The 20,751-nt window shown below is 40.4% G+C and overlaps 1 protein-coding gene across 6 annotated transcripts in view; it reads right to left on the bottom strand.

Moving 5' to 3' along the window:
- The window catches only part of LOC119175625 (solute carrier family 15 member 1), a 441,245-nt gene that overhangs the window by 136,802 nt on the left and 283,692 nt on the right, over nt 1-20,751 (bottom strand). For all 6 annotated transcript variants that reach the window (XM_037426528.2, XM_075881704.1, XM_075881703.1 and 3 more), the window contains one exon: nt 2,032-2,131. In XM_037426528.2, coding sequence (XP_037282425.2) covers nt 2,032-2,131 — 100 coding nt within the window. The remainder of the gene's footprint in view (nt 1-2,031; nt 2,132-20,751) is intronic.

Here is a 20,751-nt window from a genome sequence, read left to right as displayed (position 1 = left end):
ATCATATGGTGGTTTCGGGACGTTAAACCCCACATATCAATCAATCAATCTTAATTATTCGTAAAAAAAGGTCCCTCTAGAGCTACGTGCATGGGAGGTTAAAATGCCGTGCCTATATATAGTGGCAGAAGTGTAGTTGCGCAGTGCGAGTGGCACGTTGTGGTCAGTGTGAGCGTTGTAATATTACGTGAACATTGTGTCCATGTTTGTGTGCGTGTGCTCAATGTGTGCGCTTCGAAGGTAATTTAATTAAAATTGTTCTTGCGCATAGTAAAGGTGCGGACAGCCATTTTTTTCTCAATGGCTGTAAAAATTTACCCCCACACTGACCTGAAAAAGTTCCCTGATGAGTGTAAATAAAAACCTTACATGTCCATCCAAAAACTACGTCCTGTGCTGAGGAGTAAATTTTTCACTCCCTTCAGACGGTAGATCAATCAATCACTCAATAAATAAATAAATAAATAAATAAATAAATAAATAAATAAATAAATTATTTAAGCACACGAAGCTTTTTATTTCTGTTTTCTTTGAAACAAGAAAGAAGGTGGGACAAAAAGCTGCATTTACGGCTTGACAGGGGTCCCTACCCCTTTCAATCTTGTCATGGTGTTTAAAAAAGCCTCATCGGGGGCATGCACTAGAGCAGTGTTTCTCAGCCATGGATGTGTCGGGGACCCCTTGTAGACTGGTGGAAGTGATGGGGGGACCCCTTGCAGTAAAGGAGAAGGAGAGAGGGGATATGTAGGTAAATTAACGCAGCTGGTGTGGGAAACATGTTCCTTTTCTTGCTACCAAAAACATCAAACATTCTTCATCACTTTATTTTGTAGAAAAAAATGTTAAAAATGTAAAAAAGTGGGTGAGGGTTTCGCGGATCATAGAAAAGGCTTCACGGACCCCCCTTTGAGAATCACTGCGAGACTAGGGGACAAGTCATTTACTCCTATCTCGGCTTATTTTTGTTTACATTGTAGGTCTGATTACAGCCCTGTGCTAGGAAAAGGGTGTAGAGGAAGATGATTGACAAAGGATGTTACAAAAAAAAAGGAGGATGGAAAGGATAAACGATAATGCCTATAGTCAGTCTTTGAGATCAGTTACCCGCAAGAAACGCAACAACACATTCAAGGCCTTCCACGACGATGACCATGCAAAAGATAATCATAAGGACTGTGTAGTGGTCAGCTTCACATGCTGCTAACAGCGACAAAGGAAGAGCCCTTGTCAAAGAAGCTCTGCAAGACAAGTGATAATAATAGTTATTGTGAATGAGCAACGCAACACCCAAGTCAGACAATAGGAGGCCACATTTGCTGCATATGGAGTTCACCACAGTACTGCGTCATAGGGCACTCAACAGTGTAAAAACGAGATAGGCCTACACATGTGGATCTCGTATGTAAGTATTGCTCGTAACTGGGCACTGAATACAACAAACTGGGCAATATATACTATTACATGCCGTTATGCATGCCCGAAAGAAGTGAAAAATAGCTTTTTGCCACTGAACCGATTACGTTTCCGGAACGTACCAAGTAATAGTTCTCAAGACAGAAGCATCTTCGAGGAAGGAATAGTATTCCGGAGTAGTTGTCAAGAAAAAACCTGTTATTATTTTATCTTACTCGCGGGAGAGTGGCATGAGTGACACTGTCTGAAGAGGTGATCCGGCAGACAAGTTGCGGAAAGGCCTGCCAGGCTAGCTTCGTCTATAGCCACATCGTCATTCAAGGTCATAAATTTTTAGAAGCTTCTTTACATTTTTCAATAGCAATCAACGTTTTATACGCTCAAGTATACCGCTCTCTTTACTGTGCTTCATCACTAAGTTCTACTTTCCTTTGTGTCTTTGTGGTAGGGAAGGTTTCCGCGTCTGGGAGATATACTCGCCCATGACAACATCAGCTTAAATATAAAGACGGAAAGCTTGCAATCTCCTGTGAACAGGAATGGCCCCTATCTGTAGCCACGCCACTGTGTTTGTGCGCAGATACTAGCACATACCATATTGGGGTGAAGACGACTCACCTGCCCTGGCAGAAACTGGTCGCCTCCAAAGGCAGACACACATGGCTTGATGCCACCTGTTCCAAAAGCGATGACTGCTAGGCCAATCATTGGAATCCAGCTGAAAAAAGCACATCAGGATGCCTTTTCAAAAGAATGTACTAATCTTAACCTTTAGTCATTCGTGAAACTGGGCAACTTCTAGAGGGTCTATTGGCCGATGTCCGAAAACATTTGCGAATCGAAACAGTTCCGACTTTGGCTTCAAGGCGCATTGCAACTAACGCGTGCGCCAGAAGTTTTTAGTTTGAAATACCTTAAACTTTTCGAAAATTTCACAAGAAAGCATTCGAAAAGAGCAAACATCATCAATATCAAGCACATTACATAAAATAAGGACACATGACAGACTCGTATCCTCAGTCAGTAATGGGTTATAAGAGCCTAAATGAGGCAGAAGTTCATGGGAAGATGGGAGCTAAAAGCGGTGGAAGGTCGTTGAATGCCGCTTGGGTCGACATGTTGAAAAGAATGATAGAAGTCGTGTCCAGGCGCTGACTTAAGCGGAATTTTTCGTTAAATGATTTCTCGTAAATTCTGAAAGTATATATTTTACAGCCATCGTTACCAGTATTTTTGACAAATTATCTGTGACCAACTGTTCAAGTCGCTTGATAAGCACTGAATGACAAAACCACAACCCTCTTTGGGAGCTCTTCATACAATTTGAAGACAGGGACACAGGCAGCCTATATAAGGAAAACATGCAGGATTTTAGATCCACGCCTACTTCAAACATTTGTTGATAAATAACACGTCTGCACAAAAGCAAGAAGCACGCATAGCAGTGCAAGTAGATAAAACAACCTCAGCAGTCACACAAGTTGTTCTAAGTGTTCGCGTAAGAAGAAATTACCTAGCCTGTTGCCGTACAGAGTACTACAAACAAGACTCACGTTGACTGGCTTACACAATTTTAAAAGGATGCTTCAGAACAAAAGTCATAAAAATTGTTCGGAGGCAACTCAAGGCGAAAAGCCAGGCATCCAAACTAGGTTTATGTTCTGGTGAAAGTAGACGACTGAAAGTGAAACAACTAGATTCGTGCTTGAAGGAGTACTTAGACAGGAATGAGCAAACGTCCAAAAATACACATGACTTGAGTACACACCCGGAGAGTTAGCCGCCAATCGTTGATCCTCTCATTCGCGATATTGTTGAGCAATATCATACTCAATCAATCAATCAAATCAAATTTCATTTTTCGCTTCAGACAATACAGCGCATTGTCACTGCGAAAATAGGGGACCAGAGAAAAAAGCTGGGCTTGCGCAGCTTGACTAAGCTCTGGTCACCCGTACAGCAGTAGTGACAGGGCAAAACATCTAACAAGTCTATATAGCAACAGTATATACAATGCGATTACCAAAAGTAGTTATGCAGACTACAGTGTTCTAATGAAAAAAAAACATCAATGTATGTTTTAAGTTACAATCATTTTAGTAAAACCAGCTACTGTAAGTATACAAACATGAGTAGTTCTATTACATTTACATAAACAGATCTAGTAAGGTTTTGTTAGTAAAGTTAAGAACGTCAACATTTCTTTGTTATAGTTCATTTAGTGTGGTTGCGAGTACATAATCAAGTTTTTCTTTCCCATAATGGGTACGCGAGAAAGGAACGTGGAATGGTGGGTGATACCTGAAAGGATAGGAAATTGTATTTGCTCGAAGATTTGCAATTTCTTCGAATAGCTGTGTTCTTCCTAATGTGGCATTTTCGTATGTTCTCAGTAGTTTATGCTTGTATATGTTGTGAATCTTCATAATTTTATGTTTGTGGAATAAAGGTTTTGTGTGTTCTAGAAACGAGACGTTTCCTATTGAACGAAGTGCTTTTTTCTGGACCAAGAATATTCGCTGTAAGTTTGATAATGCTGTGTTTCCCCATATTAGCGTGCAATAATATAAGTGAGAGTTGAAGAGCGCGAAATATAACATTCTTTTAATGCTAACAGGAAAAGTGTGACGGTTTCGGCTTAATACACTGGCTGCTCTGCTTAATTTTGGCAATAAGGTTCTCACATGTTCATTCCAGGACATATCTTCTGAAAAGATTACACCAAGAATCTTAATATGTTTCTCGATTTTGATTTGAAATGGCCCAAGAGTTATATAATCGTCGATGCTTCTTAAAATGCCCGGGACACGGAACAACACACATTTAGTTTTCGATTCGTTTAAAGTAAGCCTATTGAACTTGCACCAGATCTGTAAGTTATGACAGAATGTATCACGCTTTCGTGTTATGGTCTCCAAGTCTCTTCCCTCAAGAAGTACCGAGCAATCGTCGGCATATATAATATATTTACAATCCTCATAGATTCTTACAATATCATTAATATAGAAAAGGAAGAGAATCGGTCCTAGTATGCTACCCTGAGGAACCCCATATTCAAGAGGCCTAAGGTGTGATTTACATTTATTTAGTTCAACGTATTGATAGCGCGTTTTCAAATAAGATTTAATAAGTTGTAACACTGTCCCACGTAACCCGTAATGTTCTAACTTTTCAAATAAAATTGAGTGGTTTACCCGATCGAAAGCTTTACTAAAATCTAGAAATATACCCAGTGTCATGACCTTATTTTCAAAGTTGTGTAATATTTCCTCTTTTTGAACAAGAAGTGCTGCCGCAGTGCAACGTCCCTTTCTGAAGCCAAATTGGTGATCTGTTAATAGGTTATATTTTGTAATAAATTTCTCAATACGACAATTTATTACTTTCTCAAGTCCCTTTGAAAAGATAGGCAATATTGACACAGGACCATAGTTGCTTAAGCTATTTTTGTCTCCATTCTTGTAAATCACTGAAACTCTAGTCACCTGCATGCTGTCTGGAAAAAGCCCAGTAGAGATAGTGACGTTATATATGTGTGTAAGCACTGGTGCAATTACGTCTATAACTTATTTGATTGGTTTTATTTCTAAATCATCCACATCGCGGCTACGACTGTCCCTAAGCGTCTGATACAGCACTGTCACTCCAGGGACAGATGTTGGCTGCAAGTGCGTTGTGTGGGATAGTCTCGGGATACGATTAGCAGCTTCGTGACAGTAGGTGCTACTTCCGATTTCAACAAAGAAATTGTTGAAAAGGTTGGCGAGTTCGGTCCCGCCAATCGTTTTGTCATTTATGACGAGGTTGTCGATCGTATAATCCTTGGTATTCTGGTTTAGTACCTCGTTTATTTTTTTCCACACTTTGTTACCACTACGCAAGCAATCGTTGTCTAATACAAGCTTATAATATTCGTTTTTTTTAATTTTTAATGTCTTTATTCAACTTATTTCGAAATTTCTTAAACTATTTTAATTCTTCCGTTTTACGAGAGTTAAGAAAGTTGGCAAAAAGCTTATTATTATGTTTAATAAGCTTGATGTATTCATGTGTGATCCACGGTTTGCGCACCCATTTTTGTTTACGGTATGTCCGTGATGGGAACGACTTTAAATAATGTTTTTTGAAATTTTTTATAAATAAGTCATTACACTTATTGCTGTCTTCAAGAAGAAATACTTCCTTCCAATCTGTTTTAGAAATCTTATCCCGAAACACCTCTAGCGCTTGAGACGATATATCCCTGTACACGAGCTGAGGCCAATCCCTTTGTTGCAATGAACTGTTACGGTTAAGCATGCAAAATGTAGGTAGGTGATCACTGACGTCACTGTTGATAACGCCAGAGAGAATGACATCAGTGTTTCGGTTAGTAAAGAACAAATCTAGCACAGATGCTGATGAAAGAGTAATGCGTGTAAGTGTTGATATAAGATTTGGGAAACCGTTGCTATGTAATACAAGCAAAAAAATCATTCGCCGCACTCAAGCCTTTTGCAATGTCAATGTTCATATCACCGCCTATTGTTAGTAACCCTCTTTTTTCACTGGCACATGAAAGCAAAGAATCGAGAAACTTCAAGAACGCCGAGATGTTGCCACTTGGTGGTGTGTACAGAACAGCGAACTCATTGCTATTTTTCTTGATACAAATGGCTTCGATATCGCAAGTAACAGTGATAAACTCTGGTAGAATTTCAAAACCTGGTATAGCAACCTGAATAGAAACTCCACCACCCCTACAATTTTTTCTGTTTAGAAAGAAATGATCGTAAGACGGTAAAACAAAGTGATCCGAATTTTCATTGTACCAAGTCTCAGTGAACATAAGTGCATCGAAACTAATATTGCAGGGTTCTAAAAGGGCGTGGATTTCATCAAATTTACATTGCATGGATCTAACATTTAGATGGAAAACCTTAAAAAGCTTCTCTGGGTTGTCAGATATGATACCACGCATGTCCTCAGGTAGAACGAAGTTAGCATCCATGTTTCTACAATCTGGACAATCGAAGTGTTCGCGCAGGGGGCACGCATCCTTATCCTCTGGCGGTAATCTCGTCCAAATCGCTCTCGCGTTTTATTGCCACGATGGATGAAGTCTCATCGCGACGGGCAAAAATGGCACCGTTTTTTATCCAGACAAACTTCCAGCCATGTTCGCGCTTGCGCGCTATTGCCATACCAAGTAGTCTCTTTAGACACTGACAAAGGTGTTCATTTACAAAGATAGGATGATTTGCCTCACTTCTAGAAGCTTCCAGTGATAGACCCAGGCTTTCGCTCGTAAGTTTTGTTTTCTTAGCCTTCTCTAGAACCTTGTCTCTCTTTTCGCGCTTCACGAACTGAACAATAATGTTCTTCTTTGCCTTGTCTTTCGTTGCCACTCTGTGAATTACGCCTATATCGTTCGCGCAGATAGGTTCACTGATGGCCGTTCCAATTTGAGCAAGAACATCTCCCAAACACTCATTCGGTGTTTCGGTAACACCTTTGATCTCAAGGTTTTGTTGCGCGAGTACTGCTCAGTTTTGACAAGACTGGTTTGACATTCCATCACTTCCCTCTCTAATGAGCGAACTTTATGCTGGAGCACTTCATTTTCTTTTTTAAGAGAGCTGTTCTCCGTCAAAGTAGCATCAAGCCGCAAGTTAGCATCATCGAGATTTTTACTAATGAAATCCATGCTGCGCTTCATGTCGTCAATCTCAGTCCGGAGTTTTCTCTCTTCTGCACGCATGCTTCTTTCGAGAGATTCTTTCAAGTTCTTAAATTCATTTCGGAGTTCATCTTTGAACTGTTCAACCTGTTTTGAAACATCCTTTGTCATTTCTAATGGTCAAAACAACGAACAGAAAGTGTCACTCTTTGTGGCAGCGGTGACGGCGATAATATCCTAATAGACTTTTAGAAATATTTGAAAATTTTGCTAACCTGTAATGTGCAACAGTCAAGAATTACGCCTGCTGCTCCGCCGCTGTCACCGCTGCCAAATGATGCATCCGTGCAACAGCGGTAGCATTCGTGAGCATATTCGTGAGCATATTCATATTAGCTCGACAGTTTCATTGGGCTACCTCTGGCTAAAGTTAACCAGTGTTGGTTGTAGCCCTTGTTTATTGATGGGTATACTGCCGACTTCCTAGCGTTGGACAGTGATGTGCAATGTCGGTTCACTACCAATCATTGTTAATCTTCCGTAGCGGCGTTTCATGAAGGGTAGCTGTAGCCTATTTCTCGGTTTGCACTGGAGCGGTCTGTGTTCCTTGGCGTTACTTTCTCTTTGTTGGTAATTGTGGGTGAGTGTTGCGTCATACTTCCTCCCCTCTCTTTCCTCTAGGCGTCCCTCTCCGCGGCGATAACACCCCATTGCACATGTATACGTCCCATCCTCCTATCTCGCCTCGCAACGCCAACACAGGCAGCGTCTGCTTGCGAGTTTCTTGATAGAGAAAACCTATTGCTCGCGCTGCACAACCATTCACAGGCCACCTCGTTTATATAGGCACTGGATCTTGGCCTCCAAGGTAGTGCCGATGGGAGATTGCGCCTGTGCATTGTTGAACAATGAAAATTCACTGCGTGCGCAATATCTAAAAGGGAACTGTGTGTCTTTGTGTTTAATCGAAGTCTTCTCTTCTGACTTTCTTTCTCCGTTAGTAATAATCGGAATGTTCTACTAAAGAAACGCTGGTTCATTAAGGCGGGCTTTGCACCTCCCTAGGTGTCTCTCCTGGGCAACGCCGCAATGAGCCCCAGCGTCAACGCCACCAGTGTAACCGTTTGCACCCACCGCATCCACGCATAATTCCCTTTAGCGGGAGATGGCGTGATTTATATATATGAGGCACTGTGTTAAAAAAAAGCCAAATGTACAAGCGTAAATTACGATAAATTTCATAGGAGCGTAAATCACGCCTATGTATGTTCATCTTCAACTTTTATAACAGTTTTAACCAAAATTGTGCAACTCTTTATTGTAACGTGAACACAATAAGGCAGTTTTCAATCAAAATGAGAATACTTCCACTGTTTCTATCGAATTAAGGCACATTCACAAACCAACACTGCACCAACAATCGTGACTAACACAACAAACTAGATCACAATCAAAATCTTTCATTTGTGTCTTAGTTGCATTGGTATGGTGCTTACGTTTCACAATTAGGTTTTTGGAGGACGAGGAAGCATTTACTGAAACACATCATCTTCAAGGACAAAGCCTAATTATAATGAGTAAGAAACTGACTTTCCGAGTTTTTTTTTTTTTGCCGCTCGGTGATTTTTTCCAGATTTAGTCTAACAGCATCCTCTCGTACATTGGCTACAACATGGTATACTTGAAATAAAATACACTTGAAATGAAGATATTGGACATCCACCCATTCTCTAGAGAACAATAAGTGGTCAGAAACATTATGAAATAAAACAAGCTACACTTTTCAAGGCTTTTTATGAATGCCAGGAAGAAAACACTGCTGAAAGTCCAGAATAGCGCGCGTTCGCCCTCTTTAAGTCTTGTAGTCGCTATTACGCCTATGCGACAAAGCACGACATTGACTAAAGTACAAGGATGGCGTTAATTACGTCGCAAAATTTTGCTATACCATAGACTCATACCGTTTTACACTTAAAATGAAGTGTTCTAATTTACACGAACCAAATAAGAACTTAACTAATCAATACTGATGATATTATGAGCGGCAGTGCCGGGCGATATGTCTTATGCCACGGCACGTGATACACATAGGTCTATCATCACGTGTACGTCATTGACCTTATAGTTTCGTCGAGGCGTAAAAGTGGAGTTCGGAGCAGGGCTAAGCATTATCGCGATACAAGAGTATCGCGATAATATTTCAGAGATACTTTTGAGTATCTGTATTGCTGTATCGAGATACTTCTCCGAAATGTATTTGTATCTCAGTAGTGAAATACTTTTACGATGTGTTGCCTCTATCGCAATACTATCCAGGACAGGTATCTCGTTATTTTTTTAGCAAATGAGCTGAGACGTGTCTACAATGGGAAAAAAAAAAAAACTTTCTGCTGCGACCTTGGCAGGTCGCGGCGAGATATGCATCCACCATTTCTACATTTCTGCTGAGGGCGAAACTGACTCTTACCTTCGTGAGAGTGAGCTAGTCGCTTCGCCACCTGTATCCCATTATGCACCTTCAGGCAGAACTGGAATGTGTTTGAATGATTGCCTGCTGGAGCTTGTAAACAATGTTGTTCTGCAATTTTTATTTCCAGCAGTGATATTTTCATTGTGAGGAGCATGGTATATTGCATATTGGACGTCAACCAACAGCGTTGTTTTAAAATTTGTTCCTTCATGCCAATTGAACGTGCAGTTTTTTTCTTTTGTTTCTTTTCCTCTTTTTTTTCAGCGCCAATTTGAAAAACCGGAGCTAGTCGCAGAAGCCACAAACCACGCAAAGAATTTGATGTGTGGTGCTATGTGCCATCAAGGACACCTCTTTCCCTAAAGCCTTTGTGGCAGACATCAGCGTGAACACATGGCGATTGAAAGGAGGTTTTGTTTTGCGTTTCTTTCCGCATTTCTTGTTTTGTTGGTTCTTCTCTCTGCTTTTTCTATATTTCTAGCAACCACTAAACCTTCAATTGGAAGTAAGCGCTTGTCTTCATTGTTTATGTGTTTCCCTCCTGCTTCAAGCTAAGCCACTTTAGCAAAACTGGAAACCAACGAGCCTTAACCGCTAGTCGACTAAGTAGAAGGTAGTTGGAAGTAAGCACCGCTATTATAACAGCACAGACAATTCAGGAGCCTCACTTTCCTTTTTTAGTCAGAGACACATGCTGACCGCTGTGAATAAAGGCATACCTTTTCTCAATCCGTTTGTTTATAGTTCCAGCACTTCGCCTGAACTATGCTACTTCTAGCATAGCTAATACTGTAGCCACGAATTATCCCGATTTCAGTGTACATTGCGTGTGACTCTTCCTCTCATACAGTATAGTTTTTATTGCAACTGATATCCGTAAATATGTCGTTATTACCAATTATGTCCAGTGTAAGCCTCCTTTGTAAAGCCTTAATGGCACTCAGAGTACGGTGATGAAATAATGAATAAACTGAATTGTAAGTGTCAATTCAGTGCACATTTTAAATATTATGCTGCAGAGAGCAAATTTTTGTACGCAAAATACCTATCCCCGACATAGATAAAAGTATTGAAGTATTTGTATTGCTGTATCTGTATTTCAGAATACTTTTTTGTGTTTTTGCGAAAGTATCTCTGAAATATTTTGTTACGTCACTTACAAATGTAGCTCAGTATCTGTATTCTATGCTTCCAAACAGCTAATTTCGATATCAGTATTCCAGAATACTTAATCGGCTATCTCTGCCCAGCCCAGGTTCGGAGTAACCACCGCAACGACAGGAGGAGCTGACACAGGAGTCAAATTGACATTTTGTAAAGTCGGTACGACGCCCTTATTCGAAATTTCTTGGTAGACTACGTACGGCCTGTATTAATGAAACAGGAGCAAACTAGTTCCCTCTTGTGCTTTAATTGAACATAACAAGTGCCATAGTTTCGAGTTCGCAACGGACAATCCTGGTGACTTTTTTCCGAGCTAGTGGTTGGCTTGATCTTCACAGGATGACGTAACTGCCGAGTTTGGAAGACGGTCGAACTCGTGAACAATGCGCCTACATTTGCCCTGCGACGACATTCTGCTATGACCGACCCTACGATGAGTAATCCTTGTGCTTACGGTGTCATCGGCAATCCCTTTTAGTATGCGCCCGACTTTCTCCTCTTCAAGCAATTCCCTCTCTACTTTGCGGCACGAAGCCAATACATCACGGATGTAAGTGATGTACGGCTCTTTGGACGTCTGTGCATGGATCACAAACTTTTTCTTTGCGACCACTTGTCATCCAAAAGGCTTCCCAAATGAATCACATAGGTTTCGGTTGCAGACATCCCAACAAGTCAGCTCTTCTTCACACGTCTCGTAACAGAGTTTCGCCGTTCTACGCTGTTAGAGCAGGGTGTTCGGCAAAATGTTCCAGTGGCTGTTATTGCTGAGGCGCTCGCACAGAGCCAGCTATAGTCATCGACGTCGACGCCGCTTGTGTCGTCAAAAGCGCCAGGTTCGCGGGGATGCACCAGAACGATCGGCTGTGGGCTTGACAAATTTTGTTGACACTGAGTCACTTCGTCAGTCATCGTGGAAGCACCAACGCGCCACCCGCTGCGAAGATCCAGCAGTTCTTGGAGAGGTATACCACAAAATATGTTACGAGGAAGAAGCTATGTGCACAGCGTATATTTAACAACAAAATACACAGTGCTGCTACATTGCAAACGCGCTCCACTCAGCGCTTCGTCGTCGTCCTCCTCTGGCGTATTCCCCTACGGTAACATCATAAAGAAGTTTCTGACACTTAGATTGCAAGGATGAACTTTAATGATAAAGTAGGTAAGAAGCAAGTCAGAGACCGTGTAGTGGGGGAATATAGCATCGGCTCTAGAAATTGTAGAGAGGAGTTATTAGTAGAGCTCGCAGAACGTATTTTTTTTTCATGAATCTTGAATACCTTTTTCGAAAATGAGATAACCACGAGTGAACGTGGCGAAGACCTAATGCAGAATTTAAAATTAAATAAACTTCATTTGGTGTGCACACCAAGACATTCTAGAGGATGTAGACGTAGTTAGCAAGATCCGATGCAGTCACCATAAAATGGTAGGAGAGTGTATTCACATCAATAAAAAAAACCAAAGGCATAAACTGATGCGCAAGAAGCCTATAATGAGCTAGCGGTGAGATGGGAAATACAAGAATTCAGAGTTTTGCTTTCGAATATATGAGGCTATAAACGAGGTAACCGAGGATGATTGATATATGGGAGGTTAAACGTCCCAAAACCACAGTTAATTTAGATTAGTGTTGACACAAACAACGATAATCTGTATCATTAAAGAGTGTGCAATGGAAGTTGGAGATAGCGTCACTAGACAGGACACTGGCAAACTATCTCAAAGGACGAAAAAGCTCCTTAAGAGACGACGAACCATGAAAGCCATCCCTTTCGTTCCATTTTTTCTCCTAATCTTTTCATGCGCATTTTTCTTTCCCCAGAGCAAGGTAGCAAACCAGATATTGCCTACTGATTACCCTCTTTGCCTTTAGCTTCCCCTTATTCTCTCTCTCTCTCTCTCCAATGCAATGGGCAATACAGAGCTAGTGGACCTTTCGAAGTTAATCAATAGGTGAAAGGTGGCCGAAATCAGAAGGTTTAACATGCACAAAATTGAGCATTGCAAAGCATTGCAGAGAAAAAGCATTGCAGAGCATGGCAGAGAATTGCCGAGAAAAACCAGCAGAAGCCTAACTGCAGTGAAGGCAAACTTGTGCATAGGCAAAAATCAAATGAATCGATTAAGGGACAAGGAAGGCCATGACATAACCGATATGAATAAGATAGTTGAGGTGGCGGGGGAGCTCTACAGAAAACTGTACAGAAGCTGAAAGAACCAGGATAGTATCATAGGAAGCAATAATAGCCCAGAGAAATTCTAAATCCAACCAGTAACGACAGGGAAAAAAAGGAAAGGCCTAAAAGGAATGCAAAGAGGTAAAGCCGCTGGTGAGGATAAGGTAACAACTAACCTGCTACAATACACCATATGCATACTATCAATCAGGTAATAGAGAAATGTGTGAAATACAACCAACCCCTATACATAACTTTCTTAGATTACGAGAAGGCGTTTGGCTCAGTTGAGATACGAGCAGAAATGCAGGAACTACGAAATCAGGGCATTGATGAACCATACTGGAAGACATTTACAGTGGATCCACAGCAACCATAGCTCTCTGTTAAGAAAGCGACAAAACCCCAATAAGTAAAGGTGTAAGACATGGGGACACGATCTCTCCAATGCTATTAACCGCGTGTTTATAGGAGGTTTTCAGGACCCTTGATTAGAAAGAGTTAGGGGAAAAGAGTTAATGGATAGTATCTTAACCTGTGATTCGCTGATGACACTGTCTTGATGAGTAACTCAGGGGACGAATTTCAGCTCATGATTACTAAACTGGACACGTAAAGCGTAATAGTAGGTATGAAGATAATATGTACAAAACTAAAGTATTGTGCAACAGTCTCAGCACAAAACAGCACTTTGCGATAAGTGGAGAAACGCTTTAAGTTGTAAAGGATTATGTCTACTTAAGACAACTAGTAATGGCGAAGCCAAACTATCAGAGTGAATAAGTAGACGAATATGAATGTGGAGGATCACATTCGACTAGCATAATCGAATAATGAATGGTAATCTGTCGTAAACCTTCGACAAGAAGGTATCTAACAGCTGCATCCTGCTGGCATTTACCTACCAAGCAGAAAGTTGGAAGCTTACAAAGAGCGTTCAGCTTAAATTGAGAGCGACGCAGCAAGCGATGGAAATGAAAATGATAGGTGTAACCTTAAGAGAGATAAAAAAAAACGACAGAGTGTGTCAGGGAACAAATGGCAGTTAAGAATATCCTAGTTCAAGTTAATTAAAAAAATAATAATTGGACATGGGCCGTGCACGTAGCATGTAGGCAGAATAGCCGCTGGACATTAAGGGCAACTGACTGGATTCCCAAATCAGACAAACGCACGAAGGGGACACAAAGAGTTAGGTGGGCCAATAAGAATAAAAAGGTCACAGGTATTTTATTTATTATATTTATTTTACAACACTGAAGGCCCTTCTCGGGCCGATGCAGGAGTGGGTTGAGGAAACCATCTATACAGAGCAATGAGCACATACAAATGACAAGGAATATGACCATTATGCAGTAAAAAAAAAGGTTTTTATATAAGCAGCAAACAGCAATACGTAAGTATGTAGGTTGAAGGGTAGCATATAAAATACTGACACGAATCATTTCGCCATTTGAAATTTAAATTATGAATGCTGATAATGAATTCATCGACATATGAGAAGTTTACAAATTCAGCAGGCATTGCATTCCAATGAAAAATGATGTGTGGAAATAAAGAATAATATTAAGTGTTAACATGACAGGGTTGTTGACGTAATGTTTTATTATGACTCATCAGAGCTGAATGCGTAAATAGCGCATGAATGTATGCCGCTTGGGGTATTCAATAAGATCCCTGATAAAGGAGATAAAAAAATTTAGTCTAGAAAGCAGTCTGCGTTGTATAAGTGCTTGGATATCAGCCCTGACCCGCAAGTTTAAAAAGGACGTTTGTCGCGAATGTGAAGATATAAACCACAATGCTAGGTTCTTTATACGTTTCATTTTATCGGTTAAGTATTTTTGGTGCGGGGCTCATACTATGTCCGCTTACTGTAAAGCTGGCCTGATGAGTGTTTTATATGCATTTAGCTCAACGCTAGGAGGTGTGTTTGTTAATTTTCTTCTCAAAACGTGCAGCTTGCTTAAAACCTCTTGTTAAAGGTTGAGTGATGGAAGCGACATTTTGCTTCTTGGAGCCGATTCTGGAGCAGGAAAAATGATGCTTTGTAGCAGGCTTAAGTGTCTTCGGAGCAGAAAAAAAAGTGCTGTAGCCTATGATTGCTATTGGCTTTTTCAGAGCAGACGCATGTTCTTAACGCAACCCCACATATCAATCAATCAATGTTCTTAACGACCCCTGCAGTCTAAAGCATCACTTAAGCATCTAATGAATATTTATATTTATTATTAAACATTCCGTATGCTAGTATGCGGCTAGTATACAAGCTATATTGTAGCATCATTGGTGTCAATCATGGGGGCGGAGGAGGCTCGAAGGAGTACAGAATGTTTTGTGGTCAGGCTGAGGAGGACAGCCCTTGCGAGTATCCCCCTTGAAATTTGGCTTGAGCACGTGATATAATTGAGCTACAGTTAAGTATAGCTCAATCAACATTTTAAAAGGCTATTCATCTGTTACTGCGTACCTGTGTTGAATGCCCCTCAGCTGTGTGAGCTATGGAAATTGCAAAAAGGTGAAAAAAAAGAGACTGAATAGAACAATAAAATCACTCGAGCTTGGACACTGTGCTTTTTTTTAAATTCTGTTTGAAAGCATTATTTATGCATCATATAAGTAACAATACAACCCATAATAAAAATATGAATTGGCCACCATGGCCTGGCATGTGTCACCCCTTGTGATTTTTCTGGATTTACACCACTGAGTTGCATGGTAGAATGATAGTGTGTATACAGCTTGCTTTTGGGTTCGATTAGACTTATGGGATGATCTCATGGCATGGTTCAACTTCATTCTCTTTAGTTTGCCAACACCGTTTTGGAGCAGGTTTGGAGCAGTTACTATCAAATATTGCACTTTGGAGCAGCAAGGAGCAGCATTTCTCTTTTGGAGCAGTTTGGAGCAATCGGAGCAGCACTTCCATCACTGCTCGTTATTAATATGACATTCCCAGTTTATTTGTATCGTAAAAGTTACCCCGATATAATTGACTTCATCTGAATTTTCCAGCGGGCCATTATTGATGGTGTACTGATACTGAAAAGTTTTTTTTTTATGTGTAAAGGAAAACCTTGCTGATTGTTTTCGCCATTTGCTGCACAAGTTTTGTATAGAAGCTAGGGAACTATTTATTTTTTATTGGTCGTCCCAACTATTTAATGTTCTGTATACTACGCAATCAACAGCGAATAATCCCCTCTGAATAGGTGGATAAACGCATGATTGAATAATATTGATGTAGATCAGAAATAGTAGTGGCTAAAGCACTGCACCCTGTGGTACACAAGAGTAAACGTTAAGGCAATCAGACACACAATTATTCACAGCTGTGCACCGATTCCTCTTTTCCAGACAGCTCTTTATCCATGAAAATGCTTTTTCGTGTATTCCGATGGCAATTGATTTAGTGACTAGGTCTAAATGAAAGACAACATCAAATGTTCTTAAGAAATCTAAAAAATAGTATCAATTCGGCTTTTATCTTGTGTTCCTTAAGTTATATCATGGCCTATTTCGGATAGTATAGTAATAGTTGACAGTCCTAAAGGGAAACTATGCTGCCAATTGTATACTAAGTTATTATGCACTAAATCTGATATGATTGCGCTATCAATAATATGTTCAATCAATGTACAGCATGAACATGTACAATGAAACTGGTCTGTAATTATTACCTTCGTTTTTAGAGCCAGATATATGCACAGGTACTATTTTCGCCAGTCGCCATTCGCCCGGTATTGCCAAGGTTTCCAATGATCGCTTGTAAATACGTACGAATATTTTGACATTTAATTTGTGTTTTTCTGCAAAAATGCATTCGTTATAGGGTCCGGACCACAAGGATTTTTTGCGTCCAGTTTTTGAAAGAGGCGATAAACTCCTTCTTGAGTGATGTATATTTCTGTCATTGACTTGTCACATTGATATTGGGGCGAGGGGTCGTTCAAGCCATTTCTGGTAAATACTGATTGAGAAAACGGATTAGACTTGTTTGCTACGACGTCAAGCTGTACAACAGTTTTGTTTTAACAGCAATATGCGATGCATTATATTGCTCCTTCGAGAAATAGCGCCAAACGTTTTCTGGTTTTCCCGTCATGTAAGAAGGCAGAGTTACAGTAAAAAAAAAATATTCCTTGGCTGCTTGACTTTTATTTTGTAGTGTGCGTGCAAGTTCTTGTAGACCACATGTGTGTTTCTATTTTTGTGTTCCGTTTTTTTTTACTTTTAAGTAAATGATTTCATGCAAATGAAATGAAACCCAAGGGTTTTCTCTATTAACTAGTTTTTTTTTCCGAGAGGAAAAGTAGTTTTATTCACAAAAATATACTCTTTGCTTAAAATGTAACCATGTGGTATTTACATCTTGTATGAACAAAAACTGTGAAAAGCAGGTGCCTAAATATTGAGAAATGGCATTTTAGTTAGAACTAGAATAATATATAATAACAGTTCTTGGCGGCTTTGCGCGTTCATTGTTGCCTGAAATAGGGCAGGAGAATACAATCATTTTGTGGTCCGAAATACCATTTTTAATGTTCACAGTAATATTATGAAATAAACTGCTAACATATATCAGATCAAGCACGTAAAGAACGTGATGAACGAACTATTCTGCTCGGCTCAGAAAGTAGTTGATCTAAAGAAAAAGTAAATGACATATGCAACAACGATTCAGCACTTTTCTTGTCGGTATTTTTGTGCGAGCGCTTAGTCCAGTTAATACCAAGTAACTTGAAATCACCTGTGATGATAATATGAGAGCGTGATTTAGTAAGCGGTGCAACTTAATCGTTCATGACATTGAGGTACTCGGCCGGAATTATTTCGAGGTCAGCCCCGCCGCGGTGGTCCAGTGGCTAAGGTACTCGGCTGCTGACCCGCAGGGCGCGGGTTCGAATCCCGGCTGCGGCGGCTGCATTTCCGATGGAGGCGGAAATGTTGTAGGCCCGTGTGCTCAGATTTGGGTGCACGTTAAAGAACCCCAGGTGGTCTAAATTTCCGGAGCCCTCCACTACGGCGTCTCTCATAATCATATAGTGGTTTTGGGACGTTAAACCCCACATATCAATTATTTCGAGGTCGGTACATTGAAGCCAGGAATATACTTTTTCCGCGAAAGGTAAGTTTACACCAGACTTTTTTATCACTGGGTATATGCTATCTAGAACTGTGAACTTAACGTTCAATTTATTTGCAGCAAGCACTGCTCCACCACGTGATTCTCTGTCTTTGCGGATCAGTCGATAATGAGAGGGTAATACTTCTGCACCCTGGATACCTTCATAAAGCTAAGTTTCCGTGATTACGTGAGGTTGATGGGCTGCAACTGCGCATTCGAGCACGCTGAGCCGATTTGCTACACTGCGAGCATTCATCGATAAAACTGTGATAGCTTTAGCACTTTGTTGTACCTTGTTATTATGAGTTGTCTGGTGAACACGTGCGAAAGGCGTTGGTTTTTGTTGAATTCTTCGACCCAAGTGTTCACTCCAGCACTCCACCCTGTATAAGCCTTTTCGCTAAAAGTATAAATAAATAAATAAATAAATAAATAAATAAATAAATAAATAAATAAATAAATAACTCAACGTTTTGAAAATAATTTTCAGTTTATCAAATGCAAATGAAACATTTGCTCCCTTTGCTATGTCGTTTACTGCAGAGCGCCATAGTTTAGCACTTGTATCACGCACTTTTTTTTGAGAAATCATCTGATATAAAAATTGGGGTCTTTTTCCGCTTGAAGCAACTCGACAATATTTTATTTTTCTTGGCGAAGTTAAAAAGCCTAATGATCACGGGTCATGTCCAATTGCTTTGCTTGTTGCTGATTCTGTGAACTTGTTTTATTGAGGTAACTTGTAATCCCTGAATTTTTCCCAATATATCATCTCGCAATTTCCCTTCGTGTGTTTTAACAACTTCTTCAGAGGCCTCATTAACTCCGTAAGTGACTACGTTATTTCGCCTACTTCTATTTTTCAAGTCGTCAATCTTTGATTCCAGAAGTTGGATTTGTGCTCCTGTAGATTTACAAGATTCTTGACAATGTACTATCTCTTCTTCAGTTTCTTTCTATAGTCTATTTCACTATCAGTTACCGATAATCTTTCCTGCATATCTGCAACTATTGTTTCTACCTGCTTAAGGTATGAAGAAAGTTGCTTCAATGTTTTGTTTGTTTCTTTTTGCTCTTTTAGAATGCGTTTCATTACGTCCCGCTGTGAACATTCGTCCGATGCAGGTATAAAGTTGCAGCAAAAAGCACAAGCCTGGGTTGATTGGTGGATCATGGGAGAGGCGTTCGCCTTGCAGTTTAGAGCTGTGCGCCGTCGCCGCCGCCGCTCAATAACTATGGCGCGCCACTGTTTGTCTTATTTTAAGAGAACAGGGTTAGCCCTATACCCGCCATGTGTTTCAAGTCAGGTTTATGTACCTTTTTTATCCATAACCATGAGACGTACAGTACCTATTTTTACTATCATCGTGATAATACGAAATTCCTTTTTTTACTGAAGCAGATGTAGCGCTGAAAACCGTAAGAATATTTTTCGTAATTTTTTGCTTTCAGGTACCTGATTATACCTTGGTAATATATATATTAAATATTTTGTAGAAGAACAGTTCTTCACATAAATATATTTCTGCTTCAGCATATTGCCTTTTACGTTATCTAAATACTGGGTGAAATTCATAACTCAAGATTCTGTGGTTGTTGAGATAAAAGAACATTAGCACAAAAAAGCATGTTTTAAGGAAATTGCATTTGAAGTCAAAATGTGCATTATTTAAAAAGTACAACGAGATAACAGCAAATTGACGAGCCCGTTCAATAGGCATTAGCCAGATACTCATCAACAATATAATTTGTTTTATTATGTGTTGAAAGGTTTTGCCTTGCGAGCCTCTTTTTCGCCTGCTGTGAAGCCCCGTCAGCAAAGTACTGTCGACAGAAGTCAAGGATGCGTAGGCCCTGCACTGTGTAGTGCCCTGGTAAAAATCCGAAAGAGATCAGCATATTCACATGGGCTATATTGGCATCATTAAAAATAAGCACAGCATCAAGAGTGCGTATTTTTAGTGTCTGGTGTCCAAGAAAAACATTATTTTTCTTTATTAGGGGTGCGCTACCACGCGACCTTTAAAAGTCTTGTTAAGGTTTCGAGTTTTTCGATAGACATGTTTAGCAAGTATTTCTAGATGAGCTAGTTGCAGATAGGCTGGCTATCCTTATTAACAGATGCTGATATGTGTTCTTTATGAACAAATAGTGACCCATTCAACTGGGTTTTGTTGAATTTAAACCAGGTTTTGGCGTCCTTCGGGCAGGGGCCGTGGGATGGATAGCTTTTTTTCTTGATGCCATGCATGTGAAAATACGTGGCCCGGACAGCTTTTCGCGTGTCCTCCAAGCTGACTTTTTTTTTATTGATTGAATGATCAAACGATAATTTTTTCTGTGCCTACGAGTAATTGTACTACTAAGACGTCCCCACAAAATATAGATTTCCAGACATAAAGCTTGATTGATGCCTCTTCTTTCTTTTGTTTTCGCAAATATGGTCCGATATTTTTTCTGAATGTGCCAAATGCACTCTAGCTTTGATTGATTGATATGCGGGGTTTAACGTCCCAAAACCACCATATTATTATGAGGGACGCCGTAGTGGAGGGCTCTGGAAATTTCGACCACCTGGGGTTCTTTAACGTGCACCCAAATCTGAGCACACGGGCCTACAACATTTTCGCCTCCATCGGAAATTCAGCCGCCGCAGCCGGGATACGAACCCGCGACCTGCGGATCAGGAGCCGAGTACCTTAGTCACTAGACCACCGTGGCGGGGCAAATGCAC

The sequence above is a fragment of the Rhipicephalus microplus genome, chromosome X (genome assembly GCF_043290135.1).
Source record: "Rhipicephalus microplus isolate Deutch F79 chromosome X, USDA_Rmic, whole genome shotgun sequence".
NCBI lineage: Eukaryota > Metazoa > Arthropoda > Arachnida > Ixodida > Ixodidae > Rhipicephalus > Rhipicephalus microplus.
The sequence above is the reverse complement of the archived record's forward strand: the minus strand, read 5'-3'. Positions and strand labels throughout refer to the sequence as shown.